We start from the raw sequence: 19,576 nt of genomic DNA on the forward strand, positions 1-19,576 counted from the left end.
TTTCCCAGGTACATTCTGTTAACTACAAAGAGCTACACACATAAAATACTCAGCACCAGTGTCAGAGATAAAGGGGAGGGAGATGTTGAATCAAGGTCTAAGTTCAAGACAAAAGTGAGATTGAGCAACACAGTTTTACTTTCCAGAGAAGCTCAATTAAACTTTAGACTGCAGCCAATTTCTCAAAAAAAAAAAAAGAAAAGAAAAAAAAAAGTTATATTTTAGAAATAAGTGTTCTTCTATGGGCAATAAGCAGTTATGATTTTCAAAGATACTTCTGAAGTTAAAAAAATCTCTAGAGTATTGTTTTGGAGTTTTTTTAACTGTAGTGTTAGGAATGTTTTATAGTCCTGCAGCTTCAAAAACGAAAGCAGTGTGTTTCATTATTTTCCCAAGTTCATTTGCTGGTTGGTTCGAATCTAAGAGAACCATTTCAATATTTTCTATCATATTTCTAAATGTCACCCTGTGCAAAGCGGATATCAGTGACATGAGTTCAGGAAGGTGAAAAACATGGGCACTGCCAGAAGCTCATGAGGACAATATTCCGACCGGTAGTTGGACTCCATGCACAGGATGAACAAGAGATGACAGTTCCTTCCTTCAGGATCCTGATACCTAATCTGGGTGTCTGAAAAATGAAACTTCGAGGCTACAAATTCACATGAACAAGCCAGGAGGAAATCATTTTCTCATAGTTCAGCTGCACAAAACCCAAATCATAGTTGTTGTTCTTGCTCTCCAGGACTTCACAGATAAACAGGAAAGCAGGATTTGACACAATAAGCACATTTTATGTATTGCTGCATGACTTCTTCGTTGCATTGAATCAAACGAGGTATTTGTAAAAGAAATATATTTAAGGAAATGGAACACTTACTGATTCTCTAAAGAAGTATTTGAGGAATGATTTCAAGATAAGTGAAATTGTCTGGGCAGACAGAAATACAAGTGTGAAAATCATGAGACTGGCTACTCCCACAACATTCCAGCAGCAGCACTTGTTAACATAACTGTTAAAATTGTGTTGCTTAACTCCATTGAAACAATTCTGAACATAGAACACAACTCCCAGTACTCCTCTATCTTCCAATCACTGTCATAACAACACGTGTTATCAACCAGTAAGTGCATTGATAGAATAAAAATTGGAAAAACTACTCTGTGCAGCATCCTTATAAGCTATTGGCTCTTTGTGTTCAATTATGAAGATTATCTCACTTTACATATTAGAGGGGAAACCTAAGACAGTATTTCGCTGTAATTTGCCACCTGTCAGAGCATAAACTGATGAGATCTGTTCTGATACTGAACACAACCAAGATCTTTTGACATTGCACAATATATTACATAACTTAAAAATAATGACAGTGGCTGAAGTCCCCAATACAGGTCTCCTTTAAAGAAAAATTTAGTCTTTACTGAAGCAAAGCATTCAGTGGTAACAAAGCTTAAACATGTTTCCAAATACAGTTAAACAAAGATTGAGGTGAATAAGTCAAACATGAAGGAATCTTAACCCAAAAAATAAGTAGTCATTCAAAATGGCAATACTCCTCTAGTCTCGATAAATGAAAATTCAAAAGCAGCATGGTTCGTGATGCTAAATTTTGAAACATTCTTGAATGTGGGAGCCCTTGGGCTATTTTACTTCTTTTACAGAAATACTGGCATTTCTTAAGACAGCAGCCTTGTCATGTCTTTTCATGACCACCTCACTGACCATAGCATAGGTTTCCATTTCCATCTGGTTGCTTAAAAAAATGCCATAAACATTTTTTTTTCCTGGGTCATGCAAGATAGCAGGATTTAAGTACATCTGAAGAGAAGAAGCAGTAAAGTATGCTACAAAGCAGGATTAAAAGAAAAAAGAAAAAAAAAAGGGTTACTACAGGAAAAGTTATTTATTAGCACTAAAGTTCAGGCCAACCCATGGGGTCTGAATGCTACTTGTGTCCAGAACAGGTGAATCAGGTCGGTGGTGTAACACTGCAGAAGAGGCAGGTCAAACAAAGCCTTCAGACCCACATCTCCAAACCACTTGGACAGTCACTTGAAACAGTTCACATTAAGCCTCTTCTGCAGTTACAGGGGCTACATCAAGCACAGCAGCAGATTTTGCCACTGAAGTAAATCTCAAAACAAATCTCAAGAATGTCATATAAATTACATATAAATTACATATAATGCTCTATAATTTGACTGTCTTGCCTTCTCTCACACCGAGTATCAATTCAGCACATGGAGCAGTGACACCTTCATCTTCAAAGCTTTGTCATGAAGGGGAGATTTAAACATTAAATTTTAGTCACCCAAACAAATCTCAGCACACAACATACACAGTTAAGAGTGGGTCAGCTTTCAGGAGCCAGACCTTGCTAGTGTGCTGTGTAAAAACCAAGCATTACACTGATTACTTCAAGCAAATTAGAAGACAGACTAACCTGTGGCTTAAAAAGAAACTTTGTGGAGTCAGGTCAAAACCTCAGGCGGTAGCAAAGAAAAGACAAACAAAAAAAGGCCAAAGATTAAGTGTGAGAGGATAAATTAGTAGTAGAGGAAAGAGGAGTAAAAACATGTTAAGAGGAATTGGCATTATTGTCCAAAAATGAGGTGTTGCTGGGCTCATCTTATTCCCAAGATACACAGAAATAGTTAAAAAGTTATCTGCATCATTCCAGTTCAAAGCAGCTGCTAAAAAGAAAAGCAACAGATTGCAAATGAGAATCCCACTATTTTGGGAAAACGTAGTGATCTTGATCTCCCAAGGGATTCAATTCAACTGGTTAGAATCAGTGCTGCCTCGTCCTTTTTCCATAACTGAACATGTTTAGTTTAAATTTGTAACTAATATAATTTGTTGATGTGGCAACAAAATTGGAAAAGTGTATGTTTTCATCACAGATATTGCCAAAGACTGCACACAATACAGAGAGATTTATTTCTTGCCCCTATCACTGAACCAGGAGTAACTTGTTATAAAATTAACTGCAGTTTAGACAGTTAATTCTAATTAGTAATATTAAAGACATTCAAGTATTTATTTACTCATGAGGTGGAAGGGTTAGAAAAGAATTTGTCCATGATATATTGATCCTCCTGGTGCTCTGAAAAGAATGCTAAAACAGTTTTAAATATTTCCTTTCATAAAACTCATTTTTTCTATCCGAAGTAATTCCTTGGCATAAACAAAACACAAGCACAGTACCTGTACCCATAAACAGCACATTCATTTACACAGGAGCTACTGTTTCCTTTTGGTTACCAGAAACTTATTTGCCCACCATTCAAAAAGAGGTCCACTATGAATAGAGGCACTTTTATCAGATAAAAACTGCTTTCCAGTTACATAATAAAACATAACACCAATTAGTCATTTTAGTTTGAGGAACTCAGTAAATTATAAAAATATTAATTCTATGCAAAGTTTTCTACAACATTTTAAGTTATACTAGTTCAGACTTGTACCAGCAGGTTAGAAGCAGTTAAGTGATGAACTGCAATTATACTTTGTTGAGGAAGTGTTACAGACAAGACAGCTCAACATTAAATAGTTTAGTAGCAAGTATTCAACAAACCAATGAGTTAGAGACAAACTTTGCCCTCTGAGAAGCTCAATGAAAAAGCAACAATAAAGCTTACAGAACTTAGCTCGTACAATTTGCCTTGAAGGCGGTAGATTGGTTCCCTGAAATAGCAAATTGCAAAAATGAACTTTTATTTCAGAAACATTTGCTCATTCTTTTCAACTCCAAACAATTAACTTACAAACATCTGTTTATTATCTCGAAAATAAAAGGTTCAGCAAAGTCCTTTATACCAGAATTAATCAAGTCTCAACATCGAATTTAAAATGTCAAGCTTTTCCTCCACTTCTTTCGAGAGAAAACATTCACTTAATTAAAAAATCATTCATTTTATTTGTGTATTTTTGAAGAGTCAGATAATTGGTCAATTTTCCTTTTATGGGACACTCCAAAGTGATGACAGTTGTTGTGTTTGACACATGTTCCGGCACAGCTCGATAAGGAGGAAATCTCTCCTCAGAGGGGAGAGCCTCGTCTTTGAAGCCATTTCAGTGTTTAGACCTTCCAGGGTTCTTTTTCATTTTAATCCAAACCATACATTACATCAAAAATGTCACTCATGCTGGTCAGGCTGCAGGGGACCATCCCATCCAAGAAGTTATTGGATTATTTTAAGTAATGTCTCAAAAATAACTAGCAATTTCTTGGTGGGAGGAAGAGATTGAATTTCTAGCCCCCCAAAAGATAACTAAATTTTCAGAAAATGCCAACACCTCTCATCCTGTGAGAGTAGCAGAACAGGAGATTTTCTGAAACCTCAGGTTTATGACCTGAGGGATCTAAACTCGCTGGTCACATTTGAAAATGCTGACCTTTCACCTCCTGAGCGCTGTTTGACCAAACTACATGTGAAAACAGCAGGAAGATGTTCAACACTGGTAATTATTTGTAGAAAATTTCATTGTCTTATTTTTACTAGAATTTTTTATTTCCCTCTAAAGTATGTACTAGCTCCATAATGCTTGTTTTCCCTCCGTTTAAGACTTTGCAAAACCCTCAAAGTGAGCATAAACTCTCCGAGGTGTAGCACTTTTGTTGTTTTTATCTCATATTAAGAAGAGGACTGATCCTGCAAAGTTCTGAGAGTTCCTGGCCCACATAAAAGCAAAGAAAGCAGCAAAGCTCAGGAGCCCCAAGCACCTTGCAGAATCAGTCTCATATTCTTATGCAGCAAAAAGAAACAAACAACTAATGAATCTCAGTGAAAATGCTAATTAATCTGAGGCCATCAACCAGTTATTCTTTGCTTACTTTTTGAGAAAGGCCTATGGTACACAGTCAACAACTTTGTGAAGGTTTCAGCAGAAGGAAAGGCAAATCCACTTGTGATTGCTGAATTGCCCTTCACTGCTGTTAAGTTGTGAACCCGTGAGAATTAGGAAAACACTGTGACAAAGCACACAAAAGCAAGTACTCACCAGCATTTTGGATTCCGGAAGTCACAAGTTTGCAGTTAATGACAAAACACATGGACGTGCAACATGAGAGATCCATGAGAGAATGCCATGGGAGGGGAGACACTGACCAGCAGTGCAAGCAGGAGCAGAAAGTCTAAGCAATAAGTGATGGTAACAATGGGAGTCAGGTGGTTCTGAAAAGTTCAGCAAAACAAAGCAATGACGAGGTGTTTTATGTATGGTTGAAGCAGAAATGGTCCATGAGACACAACAGGAAAATGCAGCCAAGAAAACCAAACAGCTTGGGTTAACTTGCACATGCCATTATCCATTCTCTGTTAGGTGCCTACCTGATTTCCCACTGCACTTTTGTTAACCTGACTGCTTCTCTGTTGGGCACTAAGGGAAGCAGAGGAGAAGAGTTACACTGAAGAAACTTGAACTGAGCCAGTTACCGAGGAATAGATTTTAGCAGCAATAGTTACTCTGGATTTCAGCAGAGAAAGCTACATCAAGACAGCAAAAGAAACACAGCAAAATCACTGCATACATGTGCATATTTCAACTGCTTTTCCACCTCTTAGAACAGAAGGGATGTGCACAGGAGACAGTTCCTACTGATCATATCCTTTGCAACAACATCCTATTTGGATTGGTAAAGGTTACTAAAAGCAGAGAGAAATGATGGCTCATGTGGGTAACTTTGGAAACATTAGCCTCTATAAATATTCAGAGGAGACAAAGAGCCATTTCTGTTATTTAGCACAGTACAACAAAATCCTCCCCTGCTGGAAGCTTCTTAATAGCTTTGTCTTGACAGTTTGTTTTGGATATTATTCTAATATTTATATGCACTTTGAGGGTGTAAATATAACCAATGGATGAAGCTGTCCCAAAGCTGGTTCAAAGCTGAAGTCGTGTAAGAATAGAGCACATTTGAAACTAAATCATATTTAAAGTATTTTGCTCAATTCTCGAACTTTGGTAATCCCAGTTCCTGAAACAAAACACACTCCTGTCCCAAAACCAAACAACTTGCCATTAATTCTAAGAGCACTTGCATTATGTGTTGGATTGTGTTAGGCCACAACATTAAAATATTGCTGGAAAGAGGAAGAAAAGAGTCCAGAGAGAAGGCTTTGGCTACTCAACCACCAGAGCGGGCACTGGCCACAGGAAGTTTTGTTTGGATTAGATTATACCATTTCACCAGGCACTGATTAACTGAAGGAAAAAGCATCCATGTATTAGATCGGCTACAAACGCTGTTCTGAAAAAGAAAGGCAAAAAGATGTGCTTGGATCAGAGCCTGCAGGCCAACCCTGCCGCTGTTCTCTGCGCAGCTGCTGCTCCAAAGAACTGCTGAAGCACCAACTCAACCCCCCACAAATTCTGACCTCGCCCTTTGGACCGCACTCTGTTAAACCAGCAGTCCACACTCTGCCTGTGGGAAGATCCAAAAGGATATTTATTCTGTGTGCCTGCTCTCTGCATGGAACTCCCTATCACCCTGATCCTCTTGCCCAAGTGACACTGCACGTCCCTGGTGCATCGTCTGAGTTGCATAAGCTTTGGTGCATCAATTATGATTAAATAATGTGGACACAGAAAACACAGCACTAACCCATCAACAATTCTGAAACACCTGGGATGGCTTTAAGACACTTAATTGTTGTTCTTTTGGTTTGTGGGTTTTTTTTTTAAGTTAGAAAAGCTAATTAAACCTCGAACATCATACTAAGAAACTCATGCCTTTTAGAAACAGCCCATTCATGGTCTTCTATTTACTGCTCTAAATACAAATTACTCTTTTCATAAATTGAAGCATACAGCAGTGCCTCAGTTACACTGACTGGAAACAAACCCCATCTCAAAATTTTACTGCTTGTACTACTAAATGAGACAAACATTGATATTCTAAGATTTCATAACTGCATAAATATGCATATTTGTTCTAAATACTGGCATTCTTAAATCCCTCTCAAGACAGTTCACATCACACTGTACCTGCCTCAGGCCCTGCAATGCTGCAAGGTATTTTGAAATGTCTTGTGCTTTCATTCTTATGACCAAGGTTCACTATTAAAACGCTGCAGGCACAAAAGACAAGGGGCTAGAAGCCTCAGCAAAGGGAAGGAAACACCAGGGAATCTGAGGAATCCATAGTCCAGGATGTTCAGATGCTGGAGAAGACCACATGCTACCAAAAAATTATTCATTTTCAAGTTCTAACATAAATAACATGCTTACATTTTCAAATTATTATTTTCTTCTGTTTAGCTCATAAATGAACATATTTTAAATTGTTCTTCACTGTTCAAATTTTTTTTTCCAGCTGAGCAGAAGTCAACAAGGATACTTTGCTTCCAACCTGTTCCAAACTAGAGCAACTCTTGCTTAAACTTACCAGTGAACTTAAGTGAAGGGTCACTTCTTAACTGCTTATACCCTGTGCACAGTGGCTGGGGATTTCTAGGTCTCAGCTGGAAAAAGAGGAAGCAGCTTTCCCAAGAAACTGAACTCAGGCACTGCAACACCTTGGGAAAGACACAGCTGTGAGGACCATGGACTGAACTACAGGCCACAGCAGCAGCATCCAGGAGGGGAATTTTTCGAGGGGAAAAACACACTGAAATAGCTTCAGATACACCTGGCACTCCAGAATCCAATACTATAAAATATGGAACTTAACACAAGGAAAAGTCTTTTCCCAGTGAGAAGAGGTAAGCACTGGAATAGGCTACAGAGAGAGGCTGGAGGATCTCCCATTTTGGGAGTTTTCCAGATCTGATTCGACAAAACCCTGAGTAACCCAGTCTGAACTCAACGCCGACCCTCCTCTGAGCAGGAGGTTGGACTATGTGACTTCCCAAGGTCACAGCACACACCACGAATATATATGGAGTGTGTTTAGCAGGCTTTTTCCTGTCAGAAAAGGATGAAGAGATGTAAATAGCAGGCAGGTTGTTATCTTGACCTCTAGAAGGCCACCTACCATTCCTACAACATCCTGTCATTTGTCAAGAGAACTGATAAAGATATCTAGGATCTGCAAACAATTCTAGAGAAAGTTGCTCAAACCAAACACATAAATAGTGCCTGGCTTTGCCTTCTCCCTTCTCAGTGTACTGAACTCCATGTTTGAAACCCTCAAGGCATATGGCCAAAGATGTGGCCCTTCCTTCACAATGCTAACTTGAACAGGCCAGAGTAAAATATGGACACTGGTGCCAAACCGTTGCCAGCATCACACATGGTCGAAACCTGTTGTGATTCCAAAGGCTGTTATGGCAAACAGCACAATTCATAAAACCAGTATGACTGAAGGAGTATTTATTCTTCAAAGAGTGAAGACATCTTTAATGTTTTTACTGGTGTCAAAATGCTGGTATGAAGTCCCTGAGGCACAAATTGCTGGAAACTGAGGGAGAACATTCTGGAGAATATTCTCACAGCCTTTTCAATTAAGCGAGGAGAACGTCAAACCAGGCCCTGCAGGGCATTCTGCTACTATTATTCTCTACAGCCAAACAGCAGGCATACTTAAAATTCTGTGACATCCATTATTCTGAGTAAAACTGTTTCACACGGAATCACAGCTCCCAAAATATGCATCAGCAACAATGTGGAAAGACCACCAATATTATGCATTTCTGTGGTCCTGAAATGGATGTGCCAAAGCTGCTTCGTGTAATTCCAGACCCAGGCACGAGCTTCAGCTTCAGCGAAACCGGGCTCGTGAACTGGGGAAAGACTCCCCTGCAAGTGGGCTGGAGTTCAGCACTTTGCATATTGAGAAAGAACATGCATGTCTGGGACTCTGCAGCTTGCATCTTCACTGCCACACTTCAGGACTCGTGTTCTGAATTTAATTAAATTTTAAAAAAAGCAAGCAAACAAACAAATCCTTACAGTATCTTTCCAACTAAGTCTCTACAAACTTACTTTGCAAAGCCTATAAAATCTTCATGGTTGGTGTTGATATAAGAAACCTGGATATCAATCAGCAGCAGCATCTATTAGAGAGAGGAGACAAAAAAAATATGGGTAAGGTAGAAGAGAAAGAGTGAAGGAAAGGAAGGGAATAAAAACCAGAACTTTTGTGTTTTCTGCATTATTGAATATTGCTTTAACAATTGTTCAAGCCAAAAGCAATATTTTCTAAATTCCACTGCTTCTGCTTCTGTGCTTGTTTAATAAGTTAGACTACAGAAGAGTTATTCCCTCTCCCTATTTTTTTTTCCTGACAGACCTCATTTTTCACTCTCTTGGCCCACTCCATTAAGATCAATCATCCACAGCCAGAGAGAGTTTAATAATTATGCAAGTCAAGCAAAACTGTCTATCTGTAGCATCCCAGCCAAGCCAGCAAAGAACCTGAACTGTAAACCTAAAATCCAGGTACCTCCATTTTCTTTATGTGCCACACCAAGCAGTGATGGGGACGCTAAGCCTTGGCCCAGAAAATGCACAGCCCAGGTGCTACACAGCAATTCTGGTGTGCACATCTGGACTGGGAGATGGGCTACCAAAGACAAAACAGAATGGTTTGTGTACTTAGCACTTGCCAGTCCTTCAACAGTCCAGAAACTGAATTTGATTCAAACTTGATAATCTAAATCAGGGCAAAAAGTTGCTAAAATATTAGCAAAAGCTCACTCCCACCCTTCAACAGCTCCTGGAACAAAAGACTGCACTTTCCCCTGTCTTTTCAGACTTCCATGTACCAGCAGGGAGCAAGGAAGGAACCTACTGATACCAAATGGTAGCACTTAATCTCTTCCAAGTGTGTAGCATTATTTTTGTACAGCTCCTCAGACAGAGCATCACTCCCAAATTCTTCACAATTTCCAGAGGACATGGGGGTGCCTCACTTGGAGCAAAAAATAATGGGGATTTCGATCTATCTCTTACCTCAGAAAATATCCTCAGTATTGTTCTGGTTTATTAATGAAAACTGATAACAGCATAATTAATGCTATAAATAAGTGACAATAACCCATTTGGCCAATTCTTGGTATTTTCAGAAAGCTGGTACTTTGTGCTTGGTTCTGGGAAATAGTCAGGAATGTGCAAACAACAAAGAACGGGAAAACAAGACTCAATCATTCTAAGTAACTTGTATCTTCTCCCAAATTTTGAGATAACTGAATGTTCTAACTAGAACTCCCTGCAAGTACAAGCCCAGCAAATAAATTTAATTATTTTTAAGAACTACATTTGCAGCACAGATTAAAGGAAAATAAGCAGGATGTGTTGCACAGCTCTCTAGTTTGTACAGGGATAGAACAACTTAGGAGGTCTGCCTAGCTCTTCTTTCTCAAATACTTCTGTTGTCACACTGCACTCTCCAGACAATAATTCCTGTTCCCACTTCCAGTGGATTTTTTAACATGTAATCTAAGCTTTGCAGTTTCCTGGATTTGGAGTGCTTAGTTGGGTGATGAATGTTCTAAACAAGTTTCTCTGAATTTTTGGGGGTTTTTTTACATTTTTTGACCTTGAAGGGAAGCTTGTCACTCCTGCAGGAGTATGGATACCATTAGTTGTGAGCACTGCTGTAATTAGATGATGGAATGGGTCCTTTAATAACACCTGGAAACAAAGTAGAAAAAAGGCTGGCAATTTCTGTGTGCAGTTGTTTAATCACTAAGGGGCACAATGGCACAGGAACAAGCCACTGCTTAACCTTTCTGTAACAATTTTAGTCTCCTCTCTCAAAGCTCAGTGATAGAGAAGCAGTTTTTCTCCCCCTCTAAAACATGAAGCCTTTTAAGAAAAAATAAATAAATCTTTCATTGTTTTACTGCACTTTGCATGTAAGAACTTTCCTCCCTTACACAGTTCTCCAAACTGTCAGAGCTCCTGTTTATCCTCACCTGATCCTTGGTCTTCTCTTCTCTCTCCCGAATGTAGCCCGCAACAATTCTTTCTGTTTCCTCACACAGCCTTGGATATGTTGCCAACTGAAACACAAAGGTAAGGAGTTTACACCTGCAGGGTGGCTTCAGTGGAACACAAACAGAGGGAGCCTCCAGTTTTCCTCTTTGGAAGAAAGCAAATACTATGAATTCCTGGGCTCAGAGTTAGCCATGCTGCAAAGCAAGCCTTACTTGCTTTTCTTCAGAGAAACTGCAGAGACCTAAAACCTTAGACTGTATCTCTGCTTTTGCTCCATAGAACATAAATGAAAAGACACTTTAGGCATATGAAAACACAGCCTAGCAGCCTTGGGGTGAGGTTTCCTCTTTTCTACTGTGCCTAATTCCAAAGTGGCACTTCAAACAATTTCTAAATTTCTTGTTCTTTAAAGGCTCCACCTTGTGGCAACATCTTTATATAACAATAAATATAAACAGCAAAATACAATGAGAAATTTGCCCAATACTCTTGGGAAAAGCATCTCCATAATTAATTCTAGTGATGTATCTTCCAAACTTTGACAAAAGTGAAAAAAATCTAGAAACTCCCTTCAAAATATGGAGGTGAATCTGCTTCTCTATGATCTTTGCCTTTCCTGTTTCAAGAAATATCTTCTTTACCTGCTCATCAGTATAAAAAAAATTGCTTTATTCAGAAAAATGCAGAGGCTGTGATAGGATATTTCTGAACCACTTCATAAACCTGTGCTCACATCCCAGAGCAGCTCCTGTACCTGCTGCTCTGAGCCCTGCACGGAGCTGGTGGGATGGACAGGTGAGACAGTGAATGCAGTCAGTCAGGTAAGAACTGTAACCATGGCTCTGAAGAGGAAGCTGGGGGCATCACTTGACTCAGAAACACCTCCCATCATAAGATTTAAAAGAGAGGAACCAAAAAAAAAAAAAAAGAACTTATCCATCATTACACTCTCTGTTTTGAGAGCTTTGCAGATGTAATTATTTGAGAAAGTCTTACTCTGTACATCAAGTGACTGGATCAGAAATCTCTTGCAACACCACAAAATGCAAGACAGGCTTTACATTCTCTACCACACCATTACATTTTATTTACATTACCAGATCTACGTGCAAGCTACCTTTTTAGTGCACTTCTTGACGGTGTTGATTAACTCTTGCATCACCAGATCCACACTTTTCAAGCAAGGTCCTTTCAGCTTAACTATCTGTTTTTTAACAATGGCTTCAAATGCCATATCTGGAGTAAACAAACCTGTTCTGTGGACATAAAAAAATATGTAAGGCAGTAATAAAAACATCATGCAAGGAAGAGTTTTTTTTTTTTACTGAATTGCTCAAATCTTCCTTTTCAGAGCTGAGTGATAACAATCTCTACACAAAGAGAGTTCCATAGAACTAAATTTGCTTCTTTCTCAAGAAAGTGTCATTCTGAGTAACAATATACAAGTAGAAATATGTTTGAAAGATATACAAGTAGAAACTACTTCCAGATGTACAGACACCTCCCAGAGCCAGTCCTAAACAAATGGGCCTCGCTTCTCTTTCAAACACTGCTCACCAAGGTCTACCTTGGCAAATAAATTATGTATATATATTAAAAAAAAAACAAATCAACAAGGCAAGGAAAGCTCAAATACTGCACCACAGCTACTAACGTCAACCTTCTGAGAATTTACTCAGCAAGGAACATGAGGAACATTTTCCAACACACAAAGAACACCAAAGCTTGGAAGCAACACCTTCCAAAGATGTTACACCTGTATAATGGGACTGGGCTTGGAAACATGGGAGCACTTGCCTGATGCCATGGATGTTCTTGATGGCATAACTTATTTCCCTCCGCAGTTCCTTCTCATTGAATTCCATCTACAGGAACAACAGCACATGAGAGCATATTAGGGGAAGTTCTTAATAAAAAACAGAAAATATTACCTCTCCCAGTATGACCAGAAAAGAGGCAACTTCAACTGTCAAAATAGTAATTTCTAATTACACTAAACAAAGCATAAATATTTTAAAACATTTTAACACTAAGGTTACAGGCAGCAGTAAAGATTGTTGGAAATCACACCCCCTTGCATTCCAGATATACAAACAGCTGAAATAATTTTGTAGAGCTGACAGAGTAAGCCAGAAACAGGATTTGGAAAATGCCACTTTTTTTTTTTAAGCCTGGTTTCTTGAAGAGGTGCATCTTCTGTGATTATGGTCTGTTTATCCTCTCCTTCCCACTCTACTGTTTTTCAACCAAATTTAAGAGAGGAGTTGTTTCAGTTATGAAGTCATAAGGCTCTTTAAGTTTCTTTCAAGTCAGCTAGCTGGAAGAGAAGTTAGTGCTGTCACAAATGAAGGGGTCATTACCTAAGCCCAACTATCATAGAATTATAGAATAATTTGGGTTGGAAGGGACCTACCCTGCTCCACCTCTCCCTATGAAAGAGTAGGACTGAAAGCTGGCTTTGGTTTAATGTACTGAATATAGGAAGTAGAACACACAGAAAACAGCTATTTTCCGTAACTCTAATTTTAATAGATATTAGCTCCTTGAACACAAATCTACTAACTGGAGTTGTCTGCCTGCCCCATTTAACCAGAAGAAAGATGCCATTTGTGATAAAACAATAGAAAAGCACAGAAACCAGTATGAACTGGGACTATAATTATATTCTAATTCATATGCTTTAGAACTCTTAGCATGTCTCAGTACCCAATCCTAGAAATGAAGCCAAATGTCTTAAGTATAACTTCATGTAATTTCTTCCCCACTTAAGAGCACGTTCTTCCAATCAGACCTTTTCTTGGCTATCCTATTATAGACATGAACACAAGAATACATGAATAAAGCACAAAGCACATCAGCAAGATGGATAAATACCTTCACTAGTTCAAAAGGAAAACGTTCATGGAAAATTCGGTTGATTTTGGCGCCTCCTGAAAGTTCTAGTGTATCCACTTGATCTCCTGATCCTTCAATTCTTTTTTCAAAGTCCACTGAAAACTGTTGTACCATCCTAAATTTTAAAGGGGGTGAGAAAAGAAACAAAACAACAAACACAACCACTTAAGTATGTCAAGTACTAACTCTTCTTTCAGTACTGTTGGCTACTGATGCCTGATAAAACACACATTTAGGAATTGACAAAAGTATCTTTTAACAATTGATTCACTAAGCTGCCAATTCATAAAACCCATATCTACAGACATCCCCTCTCTTTCGAGGAGGTAGCACAGTACATTGTTTTCTTTCTTCATAAATGTTGTGGGTTGGGGAAGTACAGCAGGGTACCAGGCTACATTCATGTTCTATCAATGATAACACAATTTTAAATTATGTTATTATTTATTAAATAGATGATCAACTAATTTTTTTTAAAGAAGAAAAAGTGATAGCAGTCTTTTTAGTAGGATAAGAAAATAAGAGTCCTGACATTAAAGTTACGTATTTGAATAGAAAAGCACATCCATATTCAGACAATGTTACAGAAACTGCAGACAGGGATGGCCACCACCAAAAACATCCCCAATTTTATGGCAATCAGTATAATTTGTAGAGTTTATTTCTCCACAGTGACCCTTGGATCTTTCTAACATGGCCACGTGGCAGCTCTCAGTACCATAAGCTCCAGTTCACTTGGTTGTGCTTAGACTTCTGCAGCAGGAGCATTCAGAAAAACACCCAGGAGAATTCTTCCAGCCATGGAAAAGCCAAAGGTGATGGCCCTGTGTTTGTGCAACCAAAACATCTGGAGTAAAGTCATGAGGAACTGTCTTATGTCTACTCTCCTGGACAGTGTTGTTACAAAAACGAGGAGTAAATCGGAGTCTTCAGCTGGCTCATGGAAGTCTCTCTCGTTCAGTTGATTATTTTCCCTTCTGAATTTCAGACTTATAATTATAGAATGAATCCTGCACAAAACTTCTGCATTATCACAATCCAGTACTGTTACCATCCATCTCAGAGAAGTCAGAATGCTGAAAACCTTTGAAATCAGTCCGAGCAGGAACGTGACAACAGTCACATAAGAGACAAGAGCTGGGTATGTTTTACACCTCTCTTCCCCCTTTGCAAGCTTCCTCTTCTAAGGGGTACATTTTAATTGCATATGAACACACAAGTGGCTGCAGAGGGTTACAATTTTTAAAAAAAAAAAGGGAGAACAAAAATGGCAGAGCAGTATCAAGCATCCCTGGAAACAGAGCAGGTAAGGAAGCAGCAGGAAGCAAAACACAGGTGCCAAGTGGTGTTCAATCCCAAACATCAGCATTGGTCTTCTTCCACAGTGGTAAACCCACAATCAAGAAAGAGCTCTGATTCCACTTCCACCTGATTCAAAGTGATGTTATCAAAGATCTCTAGGTCTTAGGTGCACAACACATGAAGGACTACCACCTATGATTAATTTTTCTCTTGTCATCTTCAAGTTCTTTTGGAAAGACAAGTTTTTATACTGGAAAAAGAAGCATTCCCTACTCTCCTTTCAGCCTCCTCATCTTACACACTTCTAACACAATGTCCTTCCCTTGCTTGAGGTCATCTTTTTGGCAGACAGAAGAATGTGCCTATACAATGAGAAGCAGTTTCTTACCTTTGATCATCTCTGATGCCCATCTTTTTATCTTTTCCTTGCTCTGCTTCCTCTCTTTCCTAGGACTACTAAAATTAATTTAGGGAAAACTGTTGAAATTGTAGAGTATTATATAAAGTGTTTAGGAACACCAAACACAGAATTCTTTGGAGTTCACATACAGAATCCTTAATCATATCCTAATCTTTAGATTTAAACCCATTAGAAAGAAGAAAAAAAGAAATAAAACAAACCTATACAGAGCAGAAAAGCAGACAAAAGACACTCACTGCAACAGGGCTTTTGTTTTTCTGGTTGGATCTTCTGGTCTGAAGTTTTTGTATACCTCTACCTCATGTTCTATAGAAAGCAGCTGGCTCTGGAGTTTGCTTCTGAAGGCTGGCAGAGTGTCCCGAATATGATTGGTAAGTTGCTAAAAAAGCAAATAAAAGTCCTTTTATTTTGTTAATAAAGATGAAAGCAGGAGCACAACCATTTCCTTCTGACTGCCCAGCTTACCAGCCACGACCTGTGCTAGTTTACCAGGGCAGTTCCTTTTGATCTCTGAAGCAATGGAGGTTGTTAAAGAACAATACAATATTCCCTGTGCATACACACTGCAAAGGGGCTCCAGTAACTCCTTTGTCCCCTCACTCACCGAGCCCTGTTCCCACACACCTGCCCGGTCACTCATGGAAAAGTTACACACATGAGATGTGTAATTTGAAATGACCTCTCATCCCTCAGTGCTGATGCCATCGCTCCAGTTTTGCTGGTTTTCCTAAAGGTGTTTCCCAGTTCTGTATGTGTTTGTTCAGCACTACAAGTCCTCTGCAGCCACAAGGTAATGTGGGACAGGAAAGAGATTCGGAGCATCCACATCCCACTGATGGACATCACTCCAGAGGTGGAGTAAAGTACAGACATCAGAGTAGCTTCTTGGCACTTTCACATGTGATTTTTGCTCCCTTGTGCAAAGTATATTAAAGGGAAGAGATCTTGCCCTCATATTAATGATTTTACAACTTTTCCTTTTTTAAGCACTTGATTTTGGGCTGAAAAAGGTTCTACCACTCAATAGTTTCAGGGTTTTTTCGAAAATATACCTAAATGTACTGGAAAATAAATTGAATAAGAGTAGAAACAGACTTATCAGGTCTGTGTTTAATTTACCTCCCTTGTTTTTGCATATATGTTTTACTGTGTTTGGACAGCACTATCAGTGTCTTACCTGTGCCATAAATTTCTCATGCATTGTGCCCATTCTTTAATTAAAACTAAACTGGGCTTCTTGCACTATGCCCCAAACTCTTTTGCCAACCCCAATCAAACAAGCTATAAATTCAGAATGTCATATTCCAAAACACATAAACTCAAAGTTGTTCACCAGACTCCCAGACAGGCACAAATCGAAAGCTGGAGTTTCCCTGGAGCACCACCTTGTGGATGCAGAGAAACCGAATTATTACCTGAAACCACAAACACTGACAGGTCCCCAGTATCTTAGGGACAAAACTTATGCAGATCTTCCCATATATAATATTGTACACACAGTAAAAGCACCAGAAGATCAACAGTTCCTACCAAAGCAGGTAAATCTTCGAAACAGCTCACAAAAAATTTAATAGAATGTAAAGTAATGAAAATCACAACAGATAAGAGTGTCCAAAGGTATATGTAGCTTGTGCTTCAGTCTCAAAACTAGGACTTGTGGGTTCAACTTTCAGTATATAAAAAGAGGCAAAACATTCTAAACACAGGCAGAATTGCACCCTCTTAGGACCACAGGCTGTTCAAGTTAAGAAATGGCCACACCCAGAGACCCAAAATGGTGAAGAGAACTCCAAGCCTGCTGTAGACAGGGCCTCCATCAGGACAATAAGCTGTGGGTTTCTCCTCCAGGTGACTGGGAAATAGAGTTATTTCCAGCTGAAGGAAGCTGGGATCTGACACAGTTTGGTGTGAACTTATATACCAGAGGTTCTGGTAAAAGTTGGGTGGACAAAGTGTTCTGATTACTCTATTTATCATTTATATCATTAGTACGCAGTATATGTTTATAGTAAAAACTACAATAAGGTGTACATTTTGAGGTTAAAGTACAGACACACAGTGCACCCTCAGGACACATGGCTTCTAAAAATGGGGGGTTTTTTTACCCTTGATTTCTAAATTTGAGTACTAAAAATCCCGTTAAGAGAAATGTGATAAGAAAGGAATAGGATGGTGTACTCCCAGGAAGGAAGGGAGACAAATCTTATTTTTGATGTTCATATTCATTATTCAAGAGAACAGGGAGGTACAGAACTGCCAGTAAAAGGCAGAAACTACGTCTCACAGCAACTTTTTGTGTGCTACAAGTAATACACAGCTTTGCTTTTACCTTGTGCAAATGAAAAACATTAAAGGCAGGAGAGAATAAGGGAGGTTCAGTGGCCACCATTTCTTTTAATAAAGCTTCTGTATTGGTCCCATGGTTATAAAGGTTATAAATGGTTATAAAGCTGCCTTTCCCCACAAAGGCTTCAGGTTTTACCTGGTTTAGGACTTTCTGCAGGTAGGGTGTTCCCATCCGATCTGCCATGTGCCTGTAGGATGGGTGGGAAAGAAAGAATTTCCTTTCTGCCAGAAGAGCTGCTTTGATGTCCTTCTTCCCATCAATGTCTTTCTGGCTTCTGTTTACAACACCAATATAGCCTAAAACAAGACAAAGCCAGCAGGTAAATCAATGCAGCTATTGCCTGAACTGCTGAATTCACCTTAACTAGAACTAAACTTTCAAATTTAGGCATTTCAGATACTGTTTACAAGTACTCAAGTGCCCTTAATGCTGTCTAAAATGCTCATTCTGTTTAGGTATAACAGATACACTTATTTTTAAATCACCAATGCAAAAAGAGAAATGTATGAAACTCTGGGGAATCCCAAAGAAACCATTTCAAAAATAAACCAACAAAAAATCCAAACCAAAACTCAAAACACACACACAGGTCTACACAGATAAATGATGTAATATTAACAAAATACAGAAAAAATTTCACATTTGCTCTATCAATATGCTCATGGGAGGAGATGGTTTTATCATCCATAAATTATTAACTAGAATCAAAATTATTACTATTATTAACAGCATGAGCAACTGTGGCAGTAGCTGCCAGAACAATCACATGGAAGATTTCTGGAAGGTATCATAAATTGTTTTACAGTGAGATTACCAAAGCTCTCATGCTTGTTGCTGTCACGAGCAACGAAAAAGAATTATTGTGTTACAAGTGACAGTAACCTGGCAGAGAAGAAAAAAAACGGCTAAAAGCTTGTGCTGACATTTCTTGCTTCCTCTAGAATACGAAGTGTATTTTCCAGGTCCCGAAAAAAACCCTTATTTTACTTGCAGGATATTTTTAGCACAGCCATCTTTTATGTTTGGTGAATAGATATCTATAAAAGACAAAGAACTTATCAAGTCCAGCATAACCTTTGATTCATCTCCAGGACTCCCAAACACTGCCCTTATCCAAACCACTTTCTGGATTGCAAGGAATACAGACAACTGAACATTCCCACCTCTACGAAGAGGGAGTAGTTTGTTTTCCAGAACTTCTCTCGCATCTGTTCCTTCATCCATCAGATCCAATTTTGTGATCACACCAATGGTCCTAAGGCCTGACCAGGTGGAAGCAGGAGGAAAAAGTTACTGAAGAATCATTTTGATTCAGGAAGAACAATTACACCTTACAATTATATAAAACAGACATGTAGCTTTTTCAAAGCTTGTATCGCACCCTCCCAGCTGCAACTCAAGTGATGGTACATCTGGAAATGAAAGAACAAAATTGCTGAAACGTGTTCCTCAAACCTCTTTAACAAGGCTCAGCAGCCGTACAGTATGATTGCATAAAATTTATAATGCAAGTATCCAGAAATCCCATCAGCACCATGGCCCCTTTTGCCTGGTAGTACAAAAATTCCTAGATAGGCACTGCTGCACTTGCTTATAAGGGATAGTGACAAAACTTTTAAAATACATTTACAGCAACATTACCAGCACAATACTGAGCTAATCCATGGTTGATGTTGAAGGTTGTGTGAGAATGGATATATACACATCTCTATGACACGTTTTCCAT

At 38.9% G+C, this 19,576-nt stretch overlaps 1 protein-coding gene across 7 annotated transcripts in view; it reads right to left on the reverse strand.

The window, feature by feature from the left end:
* The window catches only part of DNM3 (dynamin 3), a 170,345-nt gene that overhangs the window by 123,087 nt on the left and 27,682 nt on the right, over window positions 1-19,576 (reverse strand). For 4 of the 7 annotated variants that reach the window (XM_050306365.1, XM_050306364.1, XM_050306370.1 and 1 more), the window contains exons 5-14: window positions 19,014-19,112; window positions 17,986-18,146; window positions 15,740-15,882; window positions 13,760-13,895; window positions 12,683-12,750; window positions 12,003-12,141; window positions 10,864-10,950; window positions 8,930-9,000; window positions 5,335-5,383; window positions 3,659-3,688 (exon numbers count right to left, since the gene is read on the reverse strand). In XM_050306365.1, the coding sequence (XP_050162322.1) occupies window positions 3,659-3,688; window positions 5,335-5,383; window positions 8,930-9,000; window positions 10,864-10,950; window positions 12,003-12,141; window positions 12,683-12,750; window positions 13,760-13,895; window positions 15,740-15,882; window positions 17,986-18,146; window positions 19,014-19,112 (983 nt within the window). Of the gene's footprint in view, window positions 1-2,444; window positions 2,463-3,658; window positions 3,689-5,334; window positions 5,384-8,929; window positions 9,001-10,863; window positions 10,951-12,002; window positions 12,142-12,682; window positions 12,751-13,759; window positions 13,896-15,739; window positions 15,883-17,985; window positions 18,147-19,013; window positions 19,113-19,576 lie in introns of all 7 variants that reach the window. The other 3 variants (XM_050306368.1, XM_050306367.1, XM_050306366.1) reach the window with 2 other exon arrangements.

The sequence above is a fragment of the Myiozetetes cayanensis genome, unplaced genomic scaffold (assembly GCF_022539395.1).
Source record: "Myiozetetes cayanensis isolate MyiCay16 unplaced genomic scaffold, myiCay2020 scf12, whole genome shotgun sequence".
Lineage (NCBI taxonomy): Eukaryota > Metazoa > Chordata > Aves > Passeriformes > Tyrannidae > Myiozetetes > Myiozetetes cayanensis.